This window comes from Vanessa atalanta, chromosome 13 (genome assembly GCF_905147765.1).
Source record: "Vanessa atalanta chromosome 13, ilVanAtal1.2, whole genome shotgun sequence".
Taxonomy (NCBI): domain Eukaryota; kingdom Metazoa; phylum Arthropoda; class Insecta; order Lepidoptera; family Nymphalidae; genus Vanessa; species Vanessa atalanta.
Window position 1 is genome coordinate 7,325,872 of NC_061883.1, and position 18,535 is coordinate 7,344,406.

Consider the following 18,535-nt stretch of genomic DNA (forward strand, 5'->3'; position numbering starts at 1 on the left):
TCAATCTTTGAATATTCGCATAGCCATTAGCGCATCAGTTCTTCAGAAAGCATTGCGTGAATGTACTCTGGCGCGTCAGTATATCATTCATCAGTTGTTCTGTACGCGTGTAAATTTGCATACTGCAGGTTCGGTCTGGCGGGCATCGATAGAATTAAAAGAGGGCCGAGAGGGTCGATCTTGTGTCGATACTGTCACATGACTAATGGAGCAGGCGCCGATCACCGATATCGACAAATAAAAATATACTCGGGCCACCGCCGCTGGCGATGCGACCACAGTCAGCCGGCCCGCGCACCGTCACCGACGCGCGTCGCTCGATGTGCGCAGTCCCGCACGTTCGCACCAACACATAACACGCCAACGCTTGTAGATGCAAACTCTGTCTATACGAAACAGCTCATCGCGCTCCTCGCATACCTCTCGTGATGATTTATTTTAAAAAAATATATAAAACACTGAGATACAACACGTGAATCATCCGCGAGCTTTACATTTGAAAACATACTAAATATATTCTTTCTATCTCATTTAAAAAAAATGTTTCATCTAAGTTTATTATGAGAAGACAGACATATATTTGAAAAAAAGTTATCGTCTATTAATAAACGCGATGTGAATGTTACGTTTAAAAATACACAAACGCGTGACATATCGATGCTATAATTAATTAATCAGATGATATGGCCGGTCATATGGTGCACGAAATTATTTACTAGTGTGTTTTTAGAATATATTTAAAATATACAACACGATATCTCGTTGAGTCAGGCGTTATTTCACGCAACTGTATCTGCTACTACAACTCTGCAGCCACTTGATTCTCATATCGACTCTCAAAGAAACATTTTAAGAGCAACTTCATTATAAAGGCTCTCACAAATGCATGAGTCGTACTTAGAAAATATATTTATACCATTTAAACCTAGCTAATCAAGAACATAGAAGTAATAAAAACATTTATTAAACACTATCACTGAAAACACTTTTATTTTATTTTAAGATGTTTTTTCTGTTGTAAATTTATAATTCAGTGAAAGCATGTTACAATAAAATATTAATTCGAATAAAAAAAATGTCGATACACTAATGAAATTGCATAACACAAATGTGCAAATGTCATTGTTATAAAATTTATTGCGTGTTACGCGCAAATTAATAAACCGCCTCGTAACACCAGTTACGCTACAAAGATGTAGTTGATAACGTGGGTGGTATGTCACCACTTATGTAATTTGTACGAAACCACTTCAGTTGAAACCAATTACTGACCGATAATTATCTTCGCGGATGACGATCTGATGTTAATTAAGCAACCGCATTTACTTACTTATTGTAACATTTCTGTAACACTTTTGAACTATTCGTCTAGAGAAATATTAAGTTACCAACGCCTAAAATATGACCGGATAAAATCCATAAAGTGCTTTTTCATAGTCTCCTGTAAATTATTGAGATAAGAGTTTATAGCAGGATTAACCCAGATTTCCGCAGATTTTTACTTCCTTAATGGAAAAATGAGAGCCGAGATGGCCCAGTGGTTAGAACGCGTGCATCTTAACCGATGATTTCGGGTTCAAACCCAGGCAGGCACCACTGAAATTTCATGTGCTTAATTTGTGTTTATAATTCATCTCGTGCTCGGCGGTGAAGGAAAACATCGTGAGAAAACCTGCATGTGTCTAATTTCAACGAAATTCAGCCACATGTGTATTCCGCCAACCCGCATTGGAGCAGCGTGGTGGAATATGCTCCAAAACCTTCTCCTCAAAGGGAGAGGAGGCCTTTATCCCAGCAGTGGGACATTTACGGGCTGCTTATGTATGTTATGTAATGGAAAAAATGAGTTGTTGAATTTTGGTTTTATCTAATACAGTAACATGCACTTTTGTTTTGAGATAATCAACACTTGATAAATAGTTTTATATATTTGATAAAAAAATTAGTGAAAAAACGTAGTAAATAATACTATAATTAAAATATTTTCAAGATTAGACATAAGCACTATCGGAGGTTACCGCTGCTGTTTGACCTTTTACTGTTTACTAAAGCTCCAGTAAAAACACGAGACATTTGCCCCTTCACTAATACTAATTAGTGATATAATTATTTATTATACATAAAAGAAAAGAAAATACATTACTCATTGATAAAATTTCTTAAGAAGAAATTTATATTGCTACTAAATTAAGAAATGAAAAATCCACAATAACTTATCACAGAATCCAGCTACTGGTTTCCTATAGACATTTGTTAAAACTGACCAATTATCAGTCCATAACGACAAAGTGGCTCCCACTCAACATACATTTGTTTAGATAAAATATAAATAAGTAAATTGGTCAGCAATATTGTAAGACAGTTTGACCGATGACCAGAAGTGGGCGCGGCGTGGGCGTAGTATCTTCTAATTATCGTCTGATAGATTAAGAAATGACAGTTACATAATAAACAATACCGTCTGGCTTTTTGTAATATAACAATCAATGAATACAGCGCGTCTTAGACATATTTCTATTTGTAATGTTAATTTATTGTACCAATATAATTTATGATATAACTATAATATGAACGAAAGCATATGCTGTAAATATTATATTCGTGAGTGGTCATTATTCAATGCCTATTTATAGCATTATTGTGATCAGGGAGGCGGTCGACGTCAATAAATTACAAAATGCGTCAACAATTACGTGCAACACTAGACGTGACAATTCGCAGATTGACCGGGCAGACGTCTATCAGGATTTTGCCAAATTACATCTGCTTAGTGGATAGTCAGTATGGATGTAAACTGTACGTGTCCGGGTGCAGGTGGCCGGTTACACGCGCCGACGACAGACGCTTCCGGACGAGAGAGTGACGCGTCGACACCACTAAATATACGAAAACGACAATGAGACGCCCAGCCGCCATCCTCGACGCAACAAATACCTGAAACTGAATGCGTTCGCTCAGTCGCCCGCCAGTCTCAACCTATCCCATCTTATAGAAGGAGGTTCAACAACCGACTACCGAACTAAAGTGACCGACGCCTAGATAAATGCGGTATGCGGTTTAATATCTACCGAGATCGAAATAAATCGCTAGGATTATTGCCAAGTGGAAAATCATTATTATATATTGGACAAGAGGAATTCACTTTGACAATATTTTGACATTGTGCGGTTCGCGGGATTTAGATTCATCCGAAACACCCAAAGTGTTTTATATCATTTTTATATCGTCTCGTGCGCTCGCCGTGGTCTATAATCGTCACACTGAAGAATTTATTTTACGTTATGAAGTTACAATAAGGTCTTAAAATTTTAATATATTTGCTTGATAAATTGATAGTCTCCTGTTAAGGAGATTCTGATTTTTTACGTATAAATATATTATAATTATTCGACGACCTCCGTGGTCGAGTAGTGTGTACACCGGTTTTCATGGGTACGCCACTCCGAGGTCCCGGGTTCGATTCCCGGCCGAGTCGATGTAGAAAAAGTTCATTAGTTTTCTATGTTGTCTTGGGTCTGGGTGTTTGTGGTACCGTCGTTACTTCTGATTTCCATAACACAAGTGGTTTAGCTACTTACATCGGGATCAGAGTAATATATGTGATGTTGTCCAATATTTATTTATATTTATAATTTATAAAATTATACAAATTAAATCTCTACTGCAATGCTTGAACAGAGAGTAATAAAAAACTTTAATATTAGTAAACAGATATGTTGTATATTATTTTTAATATTTATTAATTGTCCGATTGATTATATCCGAGATGGATCGATCATTAACTAACGTACTAGCGAGCGGCGTACAAGGCGAGAGAAACTGGCGCCAACCGACCATCTAAGGAGTGCAACTGTACAACCGGACAGCCTATTTAGAAATAATCGGCCTGTATTTTCGACTTGACTTGCAACTTATACTACTGCTTGGCTACGTGATAGATCCGAATATGTTCACAGCTTCGATAACATTTCCGAGCAAAATTGCAAGATCGTTTATAGAATCGAATGCTATATGCGTATACTCAGCTAAATGCCGAAACACCCATTGTCATCTAAGCCTTAATAGTAATAATAAAGTCCTCCTAACCAAATTTAGGCAACCAGTCAATCCCAAGACTAACCATTTACATATATCAGTGATAAAGACAATACACAAGGGTGTGAACAAATAACTATCACTATTCCCTTACTCATAAAGTAAGACAGGATGGCAATTTAGATAAGATCAAGAGCAGTACTAACAACTTTAGGTGCTTTCAGAGGATCGCTAGTGAGAATCAAACTCCTGATTGCGAGTAAGAATTCCTGAGTTATTGGGTTATCACTCCATATAGAAAAACCCAGTAACTATTTTTTGGTAACATCAATTAACCAACTTTACACAACGTATAAAACTGTAAATATTCGTCCCGTACAAGTTCTAAATAGGACCGTGTTCACAGAATGATATTCACAGAACATTATCTAGCTGAACTAACACAAACGTTACTATTTACCTGCTACTTGATATTGCTGTGTCGATCGCATTTTGTATAATAATATTTTGTAATAAAATAATAACACACTACTTTATTTATAAACATGAATGTGGAGTGTCGAGTAAACGCTTTCATTAACGTTTGTGGTTTTCAAAACAATTTATAAATGAATAAACAATTTTATGAAATAGATAATTTTATTTCAGTCACTATTTAGAAATGTCACTTTACAAAATTATGACAATAGACGAGTTCAAAATAAATTAGATATACACGTGACCCCTTGCGCTAACGCAGGTTAGTCGTACCTTCATTATAATACACTTCTAGGTTAATTTGCGCTTTACCTATCTACCTATTCATTTGAAACAATTTGTCATGATTTATTGTAATAATCTGAGACTAAATATAATAAAAACGTATCGTAGAAAGATTATAATGACAGACATACGTTCGGTAGACAGCGAGACGACATCAGGTTACGACGTCCTTATTAAATCTTCAAGTTGCGGTTATTAAATCGTCAATTCGAAAGCGGACGTGTTAGCTCTAAGAATTAAACGGAAGAAGAATAATTTTATGATGAAAATATCGGTTCGTATTTTTTTTTTTTAAAGAGAACAATTTATAACGTTTTTATTGAAAAACTTGGCAATTATTGTACCCACTTGCAACTATTTGCAATTCTGTCAGAAAATCAAACACAATTTAAATTGAACAATTTTTGTAGCGATTAATACTCCAACTTTCGCGGAAATTTTGATATTTCCGACTATGCTCTGGGTGGGCCGCCATTTTATACAAAAAAAAAATCATGATTTCTCTAAGGTTATAAATTCAAGGTATAAATTCGCAGTTTTATTTATTTTAAAAATAATCTATATTTTCTTAACATCCAGTGTGCTTATTTATAATTTGTTATTAAGTATTAACAGGATAGGTTATACCAATAAGGTACTAAGTGCAGCGAGCCAAACTCTCAAGCAGTAAGGATATGAAAGTCACACTAGCATTTATCCATAACACGTTTCGCGAGCGATTGAGAAGAGTGCTCGGATCCATTACGCGTTGCATGAACAAACAATTTTGCAGCACACAGTTATTGCAATTAATACCTATACAATAAGCGTGTTATTCGCATAACAGCATTCGATAGGAGTGCTTGTTGAAACTTTCCAACGATGGGTAATCTGCAAAATTGACATTGGGCGCCAAATGGGGCTCTGTGAATGATTTTAAGTGTGCCGTTTGGCGAGAAGTGGAAGCGGATAAATATTTATTAAGCCTGGATTGTTAGTAGCATCGTCAGTGTATTTTTTTATATCTTATTGCGAATGACTGCGCATCTTTGCAATAATTTTCCAAGATATGAAAAAACGAAAAAAAAAAAAAAATTAATATTAATATTATTTGATTACCTACATTCCTTCACCTTTTTAAATAATTATATTAAGTCAGTCATATTTCCTTACTAACAGAAAATCTACCAATGTCATTCTGTACCAATACAAAAATCGCCATTTATAGTATCATCGTTTAAGTCCTATACATACTATACTGTGAAATGATGGCCATTCTAAGCATCCGGAGATCATTCGTGCACCCGATTGCTTTATTGTGAGCACTTCCGTTTATTACGTAGTAATAGCAACTGGTTGGTTGAACGGAAATGAATGAAATAAATTTAATTTATACACTTTTCGACTTTACATAACACACCAGCATTAAGTACAGTCATTGATATTTGTATTTTATAATCTGTATTAATATTTTGAACTTCGTTACAAACTCATTATTACAATATCGTAATAAAATTATATTCGGTAAAATTCAATTTATTAAGATAAACTTGACATTGATTTGTGATCAAATTTATCAATAGATAATAATTAACTATTTGTAAATAATAATGTAAATATTATCAATGTCCTTTAACCTATTAGTTAAAGGTCAACATACTAAGAAATGAATTATTAAATATAATTAAAGAGCTAAGAAAACCCTTAACAGTTTCGTCTACCATGACTTGTCACGACATGATTTGGAAAACATGACGTAGTATTAATAATAAATTATTGCTAATTTATTCATTTGCAAAGCAATCTGTGATTATTAGGCCACGCCTGTCATGAGATGGTTCGAATTACTTAATTTTTAGCTAACACAACTTAATAGTTACAACTAACCGAATTCCAATTCTAAATAGAAGCACAAAATTGAAATCTGTGAATATATTGAAAGGGATTACAAAAGTAACTTAATACGGTCGCAATTCTGTATCAATTAATTATGAAATACTTATTTATTAATTTTGGTTTTAATAAAAATAGCGACAAATATATATACAAAAGAATATGCTCAAACAAATCGCTGCCTATATTACAGTTCCTACTAAGATAAACATATAAAATATAATAAGATACACACACAAAAGGAATGTTAACATGTTCGTTCTAAATCAATGAAGTGAAACCAGAATTTTTAAGTGTATTTCAACAAAAAACAGTCCCGAAAAAAAAATCCGCCTTAGAAAATATCCCGCTGTAGACTTATATCAGAACAAAATAAGGAATTTGCTAATAAATATATATTTTACGAAGAGCACTCGATCATAGACGATCTCTAGGTAAAATTCCATTATTAGCATTACATCACGATTCCGTACGCGTCCGTACAATTTATTGACGGGTAAATTGCACTATTTACGTTTAAATGTCAAAGAGGCAAATTTAGATTTAATTTTATAAGCAATATTCTTTATTAGGATTAGGAAACAGACTTATTTAATAACGACATATCAAGGTCGAATGGAATATGGAATTCTTTAGATTCCCGTTACATGATTTCTCTTGGCTTATTATGAAAAAAATCATCTATAGCCATATTATTGAAATATATTTAAGATATAATTATGTACAGTCATGTTGGGTAGTATATTGAAGATGTGCTAATAAATAATAACAATAGATGATCATATGTGAAAATGTCAACATGGTTCAAGTTATTCGTCATGCAATTACAAACAGTTAGCGATTTATGTGTTCGCAACTTTTGCAATTGTTCAGAGTATTACTTACAAAGATGATCAAAATTTAAAATAAATATTACTAACAAGATGTTGAAAAAAATGTTAATTTTAGAGATGTAACTTGACGTACAACTAAATGTAACATTTTATACACATAAATGACGTATATATATTTGATTTTACTTATTTAATCAATCTTTCTTTCTACATTCATGTATTTTGTATATTTGACAATGACAGACTGTAATCAAACTAACATGATAAGGCGTGTATTAGGTAATTTGGATGATAGCGAATTACACATATAAGCGAGTGTTCTAAAGTAAATCCTCTTTGAACGAGCGAGCGAACATTCCAATGAGAAAATGAATCATAGATTAAAGCGACGGTTGCCTTAATTACGTAAACTTATATCGTATGATCGTCGATTTAAACGTAAACACAAGTTTTCCGCTACGCAATTCCGTTTGTATAAAGGTATAGGTATTTTTAGAAGTATGAAATAATTTACCAAAAGATATTTATTGAATATACTAATTTTCTGCCGCAATAGAGCGCACATTTATAAAATTACGACTTACATATTTTACTATACAATCTGTTACGTGTTTTGAAAAACGTATTATATTCGATCTAAAAACTAGTTATGTTGAAACTTAAAACAGTATTGCAATAAACAACTCGTCCTTATTCTGTTGCTACCAGAAAATTACACCAAAATGGTTCCCGTGAGCTAAACAGCTTTAGCTTTTTTTTATTTTTGAGGACTTATATTTTTAGTATTTACTAAATTTTTACGAATGTTTATAGACATTTGCTAGAACTAAAGACAATTTTAGTTTACGTTGCGCTTATACCTGACTGATGAGTGTTATCTCAGCGAAGGTTACATCAAAGTTTTGCCAAGTCTACTTACAAAAAAACTACTTACTAATTTTATTTAAGCCTGTCATGTACATACTATCATATTAATTTATAATATAATTATAACAGAAACACATTTCAAAAACAAATCTATATATTCACATAAGAGGATTGATTGATTGATTTAAATCTCTGAATTATCATGCATTGTATTATCAAAATATTCAATTTCTGTAAATTCTATTACGAATTATCGATATTTTTAAAATATAATCGATCCAAAAACATATTCAAGGATATTTTATTTTATTACAATGAAATATACTTAATTCCTTCCCTCTTTGTGACATAATTATGGCACTAATAATATGATTATACAATAGTTAGTAATATTGGCCATTGAATTCCATTCCCATTAACTTTCGCTTTTAATTTTGAGAGCAGTTCCAAAATAACTACTCTCACATTTTATATCTAAATTATTAATTGTTTTTACATCTTCTTGTTCTAGGATGACAGTAGTTTCCTTGGAGCAGCACTGCTCAAGCACAGCTAAGAACCGAAGAACGGATGCACGTGCATCGGCGCAATCGACTAGCGTGCTGAAGCGCGGCTTGCACTTCCGACTCACATTCATTGCCGCGCCATTCATACAACTGCGTCATTCATTTAATTCAAGTTCATAACAAGCCGGCGACCGTACGTGGGAGGAACTCCGTAATTCACCCGAAGAATCCGCTCCCCCGTATTTGTATCTTATCGAAAACTTTTATTATCGATTAAGATAAACGCGATCATATCAGCGATTTGAAGCCCGAAAGACCGAAAGAGTCCATAAAATAAATCAGATCGCTCAATTTTCGGTGTCGCATATATCGATTCTCGGTATTGAGTCCGAAACGATTCAAATTTTCTAAGGTATGTAATAATTCACAGGTCCTTAAAAGTAAATTTCTAATTAAGTGAACCCCGCACCTTCTTCGACCGTCGAACTAAGTCGACGGGTTACACGGACAGTTACAAAGTGGTCAAAATTAAATGTCGAGTAACCCAGGGCGCGCGGGCGGCGGCGGCTGTGGCGCCGAGATGGTATCGCGCGGGCGTAACGTCCCACCGTGCCACACTTTTCTAACTTTTTGGTCTCTCGGGTCGTGCGGGGGCGTATTGTGTGCAATTGTAGCACGCGAGGGCACCTCCGGCCGACGACCCGCCCGTCTCGCGCCGCATAATCCGACAGCGTTATGGTCAGCCCGGCGCCTTTGTTGGCTACCGGCTTAATTAGAACCGTGGGTGGCGTATGACACGCCAGGATCTGATCATAAAGGCGCTAAAAATTCTACCTGCCCGAATCTGCGCCGACAACATTCCTATCTCGCGTTTTCAAAATTAATGCCTATTGTCCGAATCTAAAAGGCGGCGTGTGATTACGCACACCGATACCGACCCGACCGACCCTCGACGTGAGTAAGAGTTCTGGTAAAGGATAAATATTATAACTGAATACTTTAAAGTAATGATTATTTTAGTTAATAACGTTGAGGCGAATTTAATTGAGACGTATGCACTCAAATTCTTTGACCTCGATTAATTTCGTGGAAGCGAGTTCGTTGTGCGTTAATTAAGTGCGTTAATATTTGGTGAGAGCTCACTAGTCGTTGGCAAAACAAAAAATATTTTTATTAGATATTTACTATGAATATATTCAAAAATTTACACACATTTTACATCTCGTATATTACATATTGCTATTCGTATAAGTGCAACTATCAAATTTAGTAAAAATATTAGTTACAGCTGGAACATTTATTACGTTAATAGACTGCTTAGATAATGACCTTGAGATTTTTTTTTCTTTTTTTTTGTCATATAAGTTGGTATACTGGCAAATGATATTCGTACTTTAACAGAAATAATCACCAATGCAACCTTGGGAACTAAGATGTTATGTTCCCTTGTGCTTGTAGTAGCACTGGCTCACTCACCCTTCAAAATATTGAACAACACTAAGTATTGCTGTTTGGCCTTACAATGTGTGATAAGTGGGTGGTACCTAAACCTTCTTGCTAGCGCAAAACCCCATCACAATATATTATTATTGAATTTAGTAAAAAATATATTCTCGCTGAGTTTTCTTCGCTGGTTCTTCACACGTCTGAACTATTCGTTTAGAATTGGAAAGTTTGAATATTAAAATTATAACCTATCACCGTAAAAAAAAAATCGCATTTATAATAAATATTATTGTTGAAACATAATTGTGCATTAATATAATATCTACATAGCTCCTGTATGGACTACAAACTTCGTATGGCTTTAAACCTTTTCTTCCACGGAATATAAACTATTGGAAATGATTACCCAGATTATAATTATGCTTGTTTATTATTAAATATAATAAATGCTTTTATCATTAATAATAATCATTAAATTACTTATAAGGTTTTATACGACCAAGACTCAGTCAATGATTGATGGATTAATAATTAGTAAAAATATTGAAGCAGATAGATTTTTGTGTTAATATTTCGGTTGAATGCCTCAAAATAAGCATAGTAAATGTCTACTAGGTGTCATTGGAAGCGTAAAAAGGAACGTTTCGTAAATTTCCAAATCGCATGTATGTGACGTACAAAATTATGGGATAGGTTTTATTGGCTGAATAGCGATCGGTTATTGCCGAACGAATGTAGTCGTTACATATAAAAAATAAAAACCGGGTATATAACATTAATAAACATGGAACTTATATGCGAAATTAATATTTATAAAAATACCCAGATTGTCTCTAGATGTGCCAGATACTATACATAATGATACATATAGTATGCACAGATACTTCTTTGAATATATTTGTCAGTTTAAAACTAAATGATCAGCTTAATTATTAATCTTTAAAAAACAATCCATTCGTCCAATCCATTCCTTACCTTTATATATCCTAATAAGAATTCAGACAGGTCACTATTATGTTGAGCCTCGATTTTATATGGTTCAAATATGAGCTAAGATTTAGCGCAGGACCAAGCTCATTGCAACGAGTGCATTGCACATGACGTGACGTCACTCAACGGATCGTTTGTTACGCGCAAGCTTCGGGGCAATGAACCATACACTGAATTGGACATAAGAGTCCTGCGACAGCCACCGACATAACGCAATCCAACCACGATTTACGACATTACACTTCACGCTTTGCAATACATCGTATCGTTTTAATCGCGTTTGCCAAAACTCTCCTTACATTCATAATTGAATTTAAAATGTGACACAACTCTTAATGCTCTACCTATCTACATTCTTAGAACAATGGGTGAATTTACTAAAACTAGAGTAGGCGAAAGTAGACAAAAGCTCGATTGATATGAAATTTAACTGACTGACTAACAATGTCAATGTCACAATAAAAGCATTTTGTTTAAATTTAATAATCTTCTATATTTTCAAATAAACAAAAAATGTGAAAAGAGTATTTGCTTATTATTATCATAATCATATCCAACGTAGGTCATTACCGTTTTACCTTTAACAATACACGTATACTATATGTGTGTAAAAAGGCAACATTATGACAATTACCCGACGGAGTCGTACAATGTCACGCAATCAGAGACGCGCAAACACATTTTCATTCCAAATGCAACGCGCTACACAAACAATCTTGTATAATAAAATGCATAAACATTCCAGAAATCAGGATTATTCTCAAGTGTACATGTGTGCAACATTACGTATTCACTAGTGACACACTACATTTCCACCGACCATATTGGCTCTGAGCTCTAACTGTTTATGTTGTATTTATTTAATATATCAATTAGAAGCAATATGTGAGATTTTAATCTATCATCTTGAAATGTTTAACTTTTTTTTAAATAATATAACGAATACCTAATGTTAGCTACCCAAAGAGAAGCCATTTGCTAATCTCTTCAAATCGACGTTTTTATAATATTTATCAAGTATCATATTTCACACAAAAAGCGGCACTTTTTAACATATCATATTACCTATTAGAAAAGGTAGGTATTTATAAAAAAATCATGTCTACGCTAAATCATGCTCATATTTTAAAATCAGTCATACTATGTAATTGTAATATCATATAATGTTACTATTGACATACTAAATAAACACGTCTACCGCAGTGTGTACAAATAATTAAAACCTGAGTGACCATTAACGTAACATAAATCTGTTTTAGTGTTACGACAGTTCTTTGCGGTTTCCGATGAGAGATTACAATGAGCTTTACTAGAAATCGAAGGAAAATACGGCAAAACTTCTATTTTTATATATATTTTTTATATATATATATTTCGATGTTATGTTCCTTGTGTCTGTAATTACACTGGCCCACTCGCCATTCAAAGATGCACACAGCAATACCAGTTTAGCGGTAAATAGTTAATGAATCAATGGTACCAACCCAGACGGGTATGCGCATAGTCCTACCACTCGTAGATTAAGGTTATGAAAATGCTGGAACTACTAATTAAAAATGTCACGTAAAATATCAAAAATGGGATCATTATAATGTGTGCATATCGAGTTTATTAGTAATATTATTGATACATTACCGCCTTCGGGTTACGAGATCATTTGATAAAATCATTGTGCCAAAAACATATAATGAATAATATCTAATTATAGTTTCATATAATTAAAGTGTAACAATTTGTATAATCTTATCTTTCCTAGACTAATAAAATGTGATCGGAATTATTTAATTATTTAACCGGTCAGCGTTGACTTCACATAATTTTCGAGTCAATTAATCGTATCATTTAAATATTTTCCATTCAAACGATTAAATAATTATGAATAGAAATTTCTTTATGACTTGTCCTTTGTGAATCGTCTCTATAGACCCGCCCCCACACGAACCTAACGTCAATTTATTGAACGTTAGCTTAGTAAGATGAATGCAGTAGGTGGAAATTGACATTTAATTTTATACCATCAATATCGCCCACTTCCTGAATACGACAATCATAAACACTGAACTAGTAGATGTACTATTAAAATGTTAATAATCAACTCTCTTGTGCATTATTTAGTGACGAGTTAAAAAAAAAAAAAAAAATTACTAATAAAGCGAATTCCTGTTTCTTATCTATGTCAATGAAAAATTCTTAACTTTAATAAATTAAGCTTTTTTTAAATAATTTTTTGTGCATCTGCAAATATTTCAAACTAGTTTTTAAAGAAATTCATGCATACGCAACGAAAACAGTTTAAATTTGTTACACTTTGAATCAGGGATCTGATTTTATCGATACGGTTGTGTTTTAGCCATTCGAACCTAATGCAAACCTAAAGCACCATTTGGCGTTTACCCACTACCCGATAACTTAAAACCGAATTATTTGACGCACAGTGTTAAACCCTATCAAAATAAATAACAAACTAAACGTCCTCTGCAAATAACATTTACTCTTTTAGCTTACAATTTAAATTAGTAAGTGTTTCCGATAAATTACAGTATGTTTCAAATTGTTTAAGAAAAACGACGTAAGGCGTATAATAATATCGGATCGCTTATTTAGTAGCTTTAGCTGATTGTTTAAAACACACTAATCCTATTGATTACACAAATATATGCATATAAGTTATATGCAAGTAATATATTTACAAGACATTTAAATAAACATATAAGAATAAAACACGTGGAGCCTTCAGTAAGATGTATTAAGACACACCTACACAGGCGGATACATCAATTTCATTGTATTATACGTAATTATCTTTTTTTATAAATAACAAATTGCATTACCATTTTATTTTCTCTCTATCAATAGCTCCAAACATTTAGCTAAACTATAATAAACATAGCCAACGAATAACTAAGTCAACTAAACTTCACTGCTACTAATACTGCACTTTGTATTTATATGTACGTCAAACACATTTTTCTGTCAACACTATTTATTGCTAATGTTCCATTTAAAATGTTTTTTTTTTTTGTTAATAATCTTAGATCGAAATTCCGCCAATTTTTTTATTAAAAGGTAACTTATATATTCTATAAAACTGTTTGAATTATAAAGCAAAATAAGTTACATTTCAGCAAGATTTAGGAAGTTCAATTGATCTAGTGAGTACTGTAGTACCCAGGTAGTGGTTAATGCTGTTAAAAGTGATTTCATTAACTTGACTCTCGGATAAGAATCGGGATATTGTCAATTTAGTATTTTATTTAAGCACATGTCAGTAAAACATGTAAAAAGATTATATGACTAAATCAAAGTAAAATTTAGTGCGTTTGAAGTGTTTTCTTTTAATAATGTTAAGTTATTACCAAAAAATATTTTCTGTTTCTATCTGAGTTCTGTCGTTTCTTCGAGGAAAATTTATCTCCATTATATTATACATATGTTTCTTCTTATATTCTATCTTTATAGCACGAAACCCTCTCAACACGAGTTTGACTCGCAATTTACTAGCGTCTTGAAAAAATAAATTTAATCGGTTGCTCTTTCGTTGTGAAAGAAGGAAAAACCCGTAAAAAATATTCATATGTATAACATTAATAAATATAAATATATCTGCGTGTGTTGATTGTTACAAATATCTCATTAATCCTTTGTGACATCGAAATGTAGGTTATTTTCACAATGTTTTCATTTCGTTACTGGTTCATTTTCCGCATAATCAAATAATGTAGACATTATTTACGAAAATTTAAAAAATGTTATATGTTTTGTTATTTATAACCGTCACGTCGCGTCTCGCTGTATCGTCTAGACGCCGAAGACAACTTTTTTCTCTTCTCAGTAAAATTATTTTTTGGCACATTCTTTGAGATATTTTGCCAAACTTTACTTTTATCCTTTAAAAAAAAAATGAATGAAAGTTGACAAGAGAGTGAGTGAGTCACTGATAGCTAACATCACGCTTTAAATGTCCTTGGTGTCTATTATAATTATTATGTTATATGACATCGTCCTGGCGCTCAGACAAGGTTAAATGTATAAAATATTTTGTAATTTTATGAACGCAAAGCCGAGAAAGTAGATTCAAGGTGAAAACATTAATGATAGCGATGATGTGCGAGGCGATTTTTATGTTTTTAAAACTTTTATAATTACTAGACTAATAATAATAATAATCAAATAACATAGACACTCCTTCAACTTATCGTTACTAATTTAGCACAACCACATAACATATAAAATTCAGATGATAGATTCTTCGAGAAATTTTAATCTACATATTTTCAACAATATTCTCTTCCTAAAGTATTTTTTTTAATCAAACGCTTATAACTAATTTAACACATTTATGTTTTAACGTACATATGTTTATGTTATGTATGTTTTAACGTTTCCGCAAAACCATCTTGAAGCTGGTCATTTGCTCGGATTGCAGATAAATAGTAAACAAATGCTTACAGCCTTTTCCGCTGATATTGATCTTTTATATTTTATAAATACGTTAAATCACTTTCATCTATAAATCGAATATATAAAAGACATCCGTTGCTATAGAAATACACCAAAATTATAATTACTTTTTTGCAAATATTCACAATTCGAATAATGATTATAAAACAATTCCGGGTATTCAAAAGACAGAATCGTGATTGAAGTTTTTATTCTCAGATTCTAGTCATCACAAGTTGCATTATCTTGTGTGATATGTGTATGTCAATACTTTTCAGAATTCATATCTCTAAAACAATCTGATGACGAATGACATAATATTTTAATGTAGTAATGTTGAGTTTATGGTTATAATACTTTTTATCGCAAAATGTAAACGTCCTCGCTATACATTTACCAAATTCATTAAAAGGTAAATGAACATAACATACTATTCTTTTATAAAATATAAATAAATCAAAACACATAAAATCTTAACACTCTGCTATTAAGAAAATTTATTTTGTTTATGAGTAACACGTAATTTTATCAACAAAAACTTTATACTATAAATTGATGAAATCGAATTATCTAAGATTATATGCAATCTCATAAACATTGGCGACCAATTAGATAAGAAGTTATAACTAAAAAGTAGGTATGGAAAATCAAGATAAAAGAATTATCTAAGTGATAATAATTGTTACGAAATGAAATTGGCTAATGTAGGCGAATCCAAATCTTTTGCAAAATTACGTTTTGCCTGTCAATCGCGATAAGATTGCAAAATCGTACCATGTTTATGTTGAGTGTTTACGAAATAAAAAGGATACATTGTACGTTCTACTTAAAAAACATTATTACAAAAATAAAATATCTAATTGATAGTATTCTCTGGTATACATTAATTGAATCCATACACCTTTAAATAATCAGTGTAAAGTTTATCTTTAATAATAAATACTAGACGTATTTTATAATTATTTGTATAAATTAGGTACAAATAAAAAAATTAAATATAATTTTATAAGTAATATATTTTAAGTAAAGCAGGAACGGCAAAAGCAAATTAATTCTTGTTATCTCTATTATAATATGATATGCATTGGTTTGGCTATCGATTAATTTATCAAACGTATATGTATCGTATCTGGTCGTTATAATTACACATGTATTTATAATATTATCTTAATTGGCATTAATGATATATTCACACGCATTTTGAAAATACAAAATTATAAAAAAGTAGCATAAAATTAAATTTAGCCTTCGAATGAAACCTGGTATCTGTCTTGATCTGTGTATAAATACCCTTTTTTGCTTTATGACTGAGATCAATGGAATGATATTATTTAATTAAAAGTTTTATTACCTACATGTTTGCGTGTTGATATTATGTTTAATAACGTTAAAAGTAATTTTCCGCTATTGTTTCATAGATGAATATGTTTAATAAACAAATGATAAATAAATATTTCATGCATTTCAACCCCTACTACGATAATTTCTTTTTTTTTTAAGATTATATCGTATTAAAAGTTAATGATATCAGAAAAATGTAAAGTAAAAAATACAAACAATCATAGCATTCAATATAAAGTACATATACATATTATGTCCTTCTCGAAGTCTTTGGCCGATAAAAAAGATAACTTTTATCACGCGTCAAAAATAGATCACTTGACATTTCTCTGTGCGTGGCATCGAGAAGAAAGCCGATCACCGCTCTCACGTGGCATTGTTTTTATTATCCCATCATACCGGTGATATCGAAATGATAACGATACGTCATCGTCAAAATATCAATAAACCGTTCTATGACGAATTACAGTATGATTAGCCCCCTCACAACGCCGTTTTGTTAACTAACACGATTTAATTAATCGTGTCGCGCTTACCAGGTCAGCAAATGCGGAATGTAATTATTTACATAAACATTCTAATCCACTCTTCATACATCGCGTATATTTATTTAATAGTCGGTGCATCAAATATAGACGAGTATGCAATGCAACGACGAATGATTTATACACGAAAGATTGATTATAATCTGAATTTAATTGCCCTCGTGTAAGAGTGATAGTCGCCTGGACATACCGGCAGGGCGTGTAGTGCGACGCGCAGGCTCGTCCTCCCGTAAGTCAGGTGCATGACGACGCGCTGCTACGGGCCCCGCTGGGGCCAGCGTCAGCAGCACCAGCAGCGCCAGCGCAGGCAGCATCATACTGCCTGCACCTACCACTCGTTCTCCCACCTTCTTATCGACAGTCCCGGCCACGAGCTCACTATTTTCGCCGCGCGTGCTCTTTTCGTTCGAATATCAGATGAAGTTTTTATTCGAGCAGAGGCTCGCGAGTGGCGAGTGTAGCGCGCAACTCGTACGCGTCGTTTCTGTGCGACGGCCGAGCCAGACTGAGGCGAGCGAAGAGCGATTTCCCAGCTCGTGCGGGCGAGGGGGCCGGCGCGCCCCTCGCGGAAAACGCGGCGTTAGCGCGGCCCACGGCGGTGCGGGCGGGGAAAATTGCAGCGCCGCCATCCAAGCCGCCCGCCCCGCCGCCTCGCCGACATGCGCCGCGACCGTCGCACAGTCGTGCACTCACATGCACTTGTGCTGCAATTGTTGCCGATTGTTTTGAATAAATACTTTTTTCATTATTACAGAGAAGGTACAAATACAACTAAACAACTTTTTACCGCTATAAGAAAAACAACTATATTTACATTTGCTTATTTAGTTAAATGAAAACACCTGAGTTTTTTTTAAGCAATGATTAGATATTTTATTGTATGTTATACGTTTGATAT

General features: G+C 33.2%; 1 protein-coding gene across 1 annotated transcript in view; it reads right to left on the bottom strand.

Annotated features, from left to right (window-relative positions):
* LOC125068355 (dorsal-ventral patterning protein Sog) overlaps positions 1-18,187 on the bottom strand; it is a 70,296-nt gene extending 52,109 nt beyond the window's left edge. The window contains exon 1 of the mRNA XM_047677456.1: positions 17,828-18,187. Within this exon, the coding sequence (XP_047533412.1) occupies positions 17,828-17,954 (127 nt within the window). The 5' untranslated portion in view covers positions 17,955-18,187. The remainder of the gene's footprint in view (positions 1-17,827) is intronic.
* Positions 18,188-18,535: the final 348 nt, after the last annotated feature.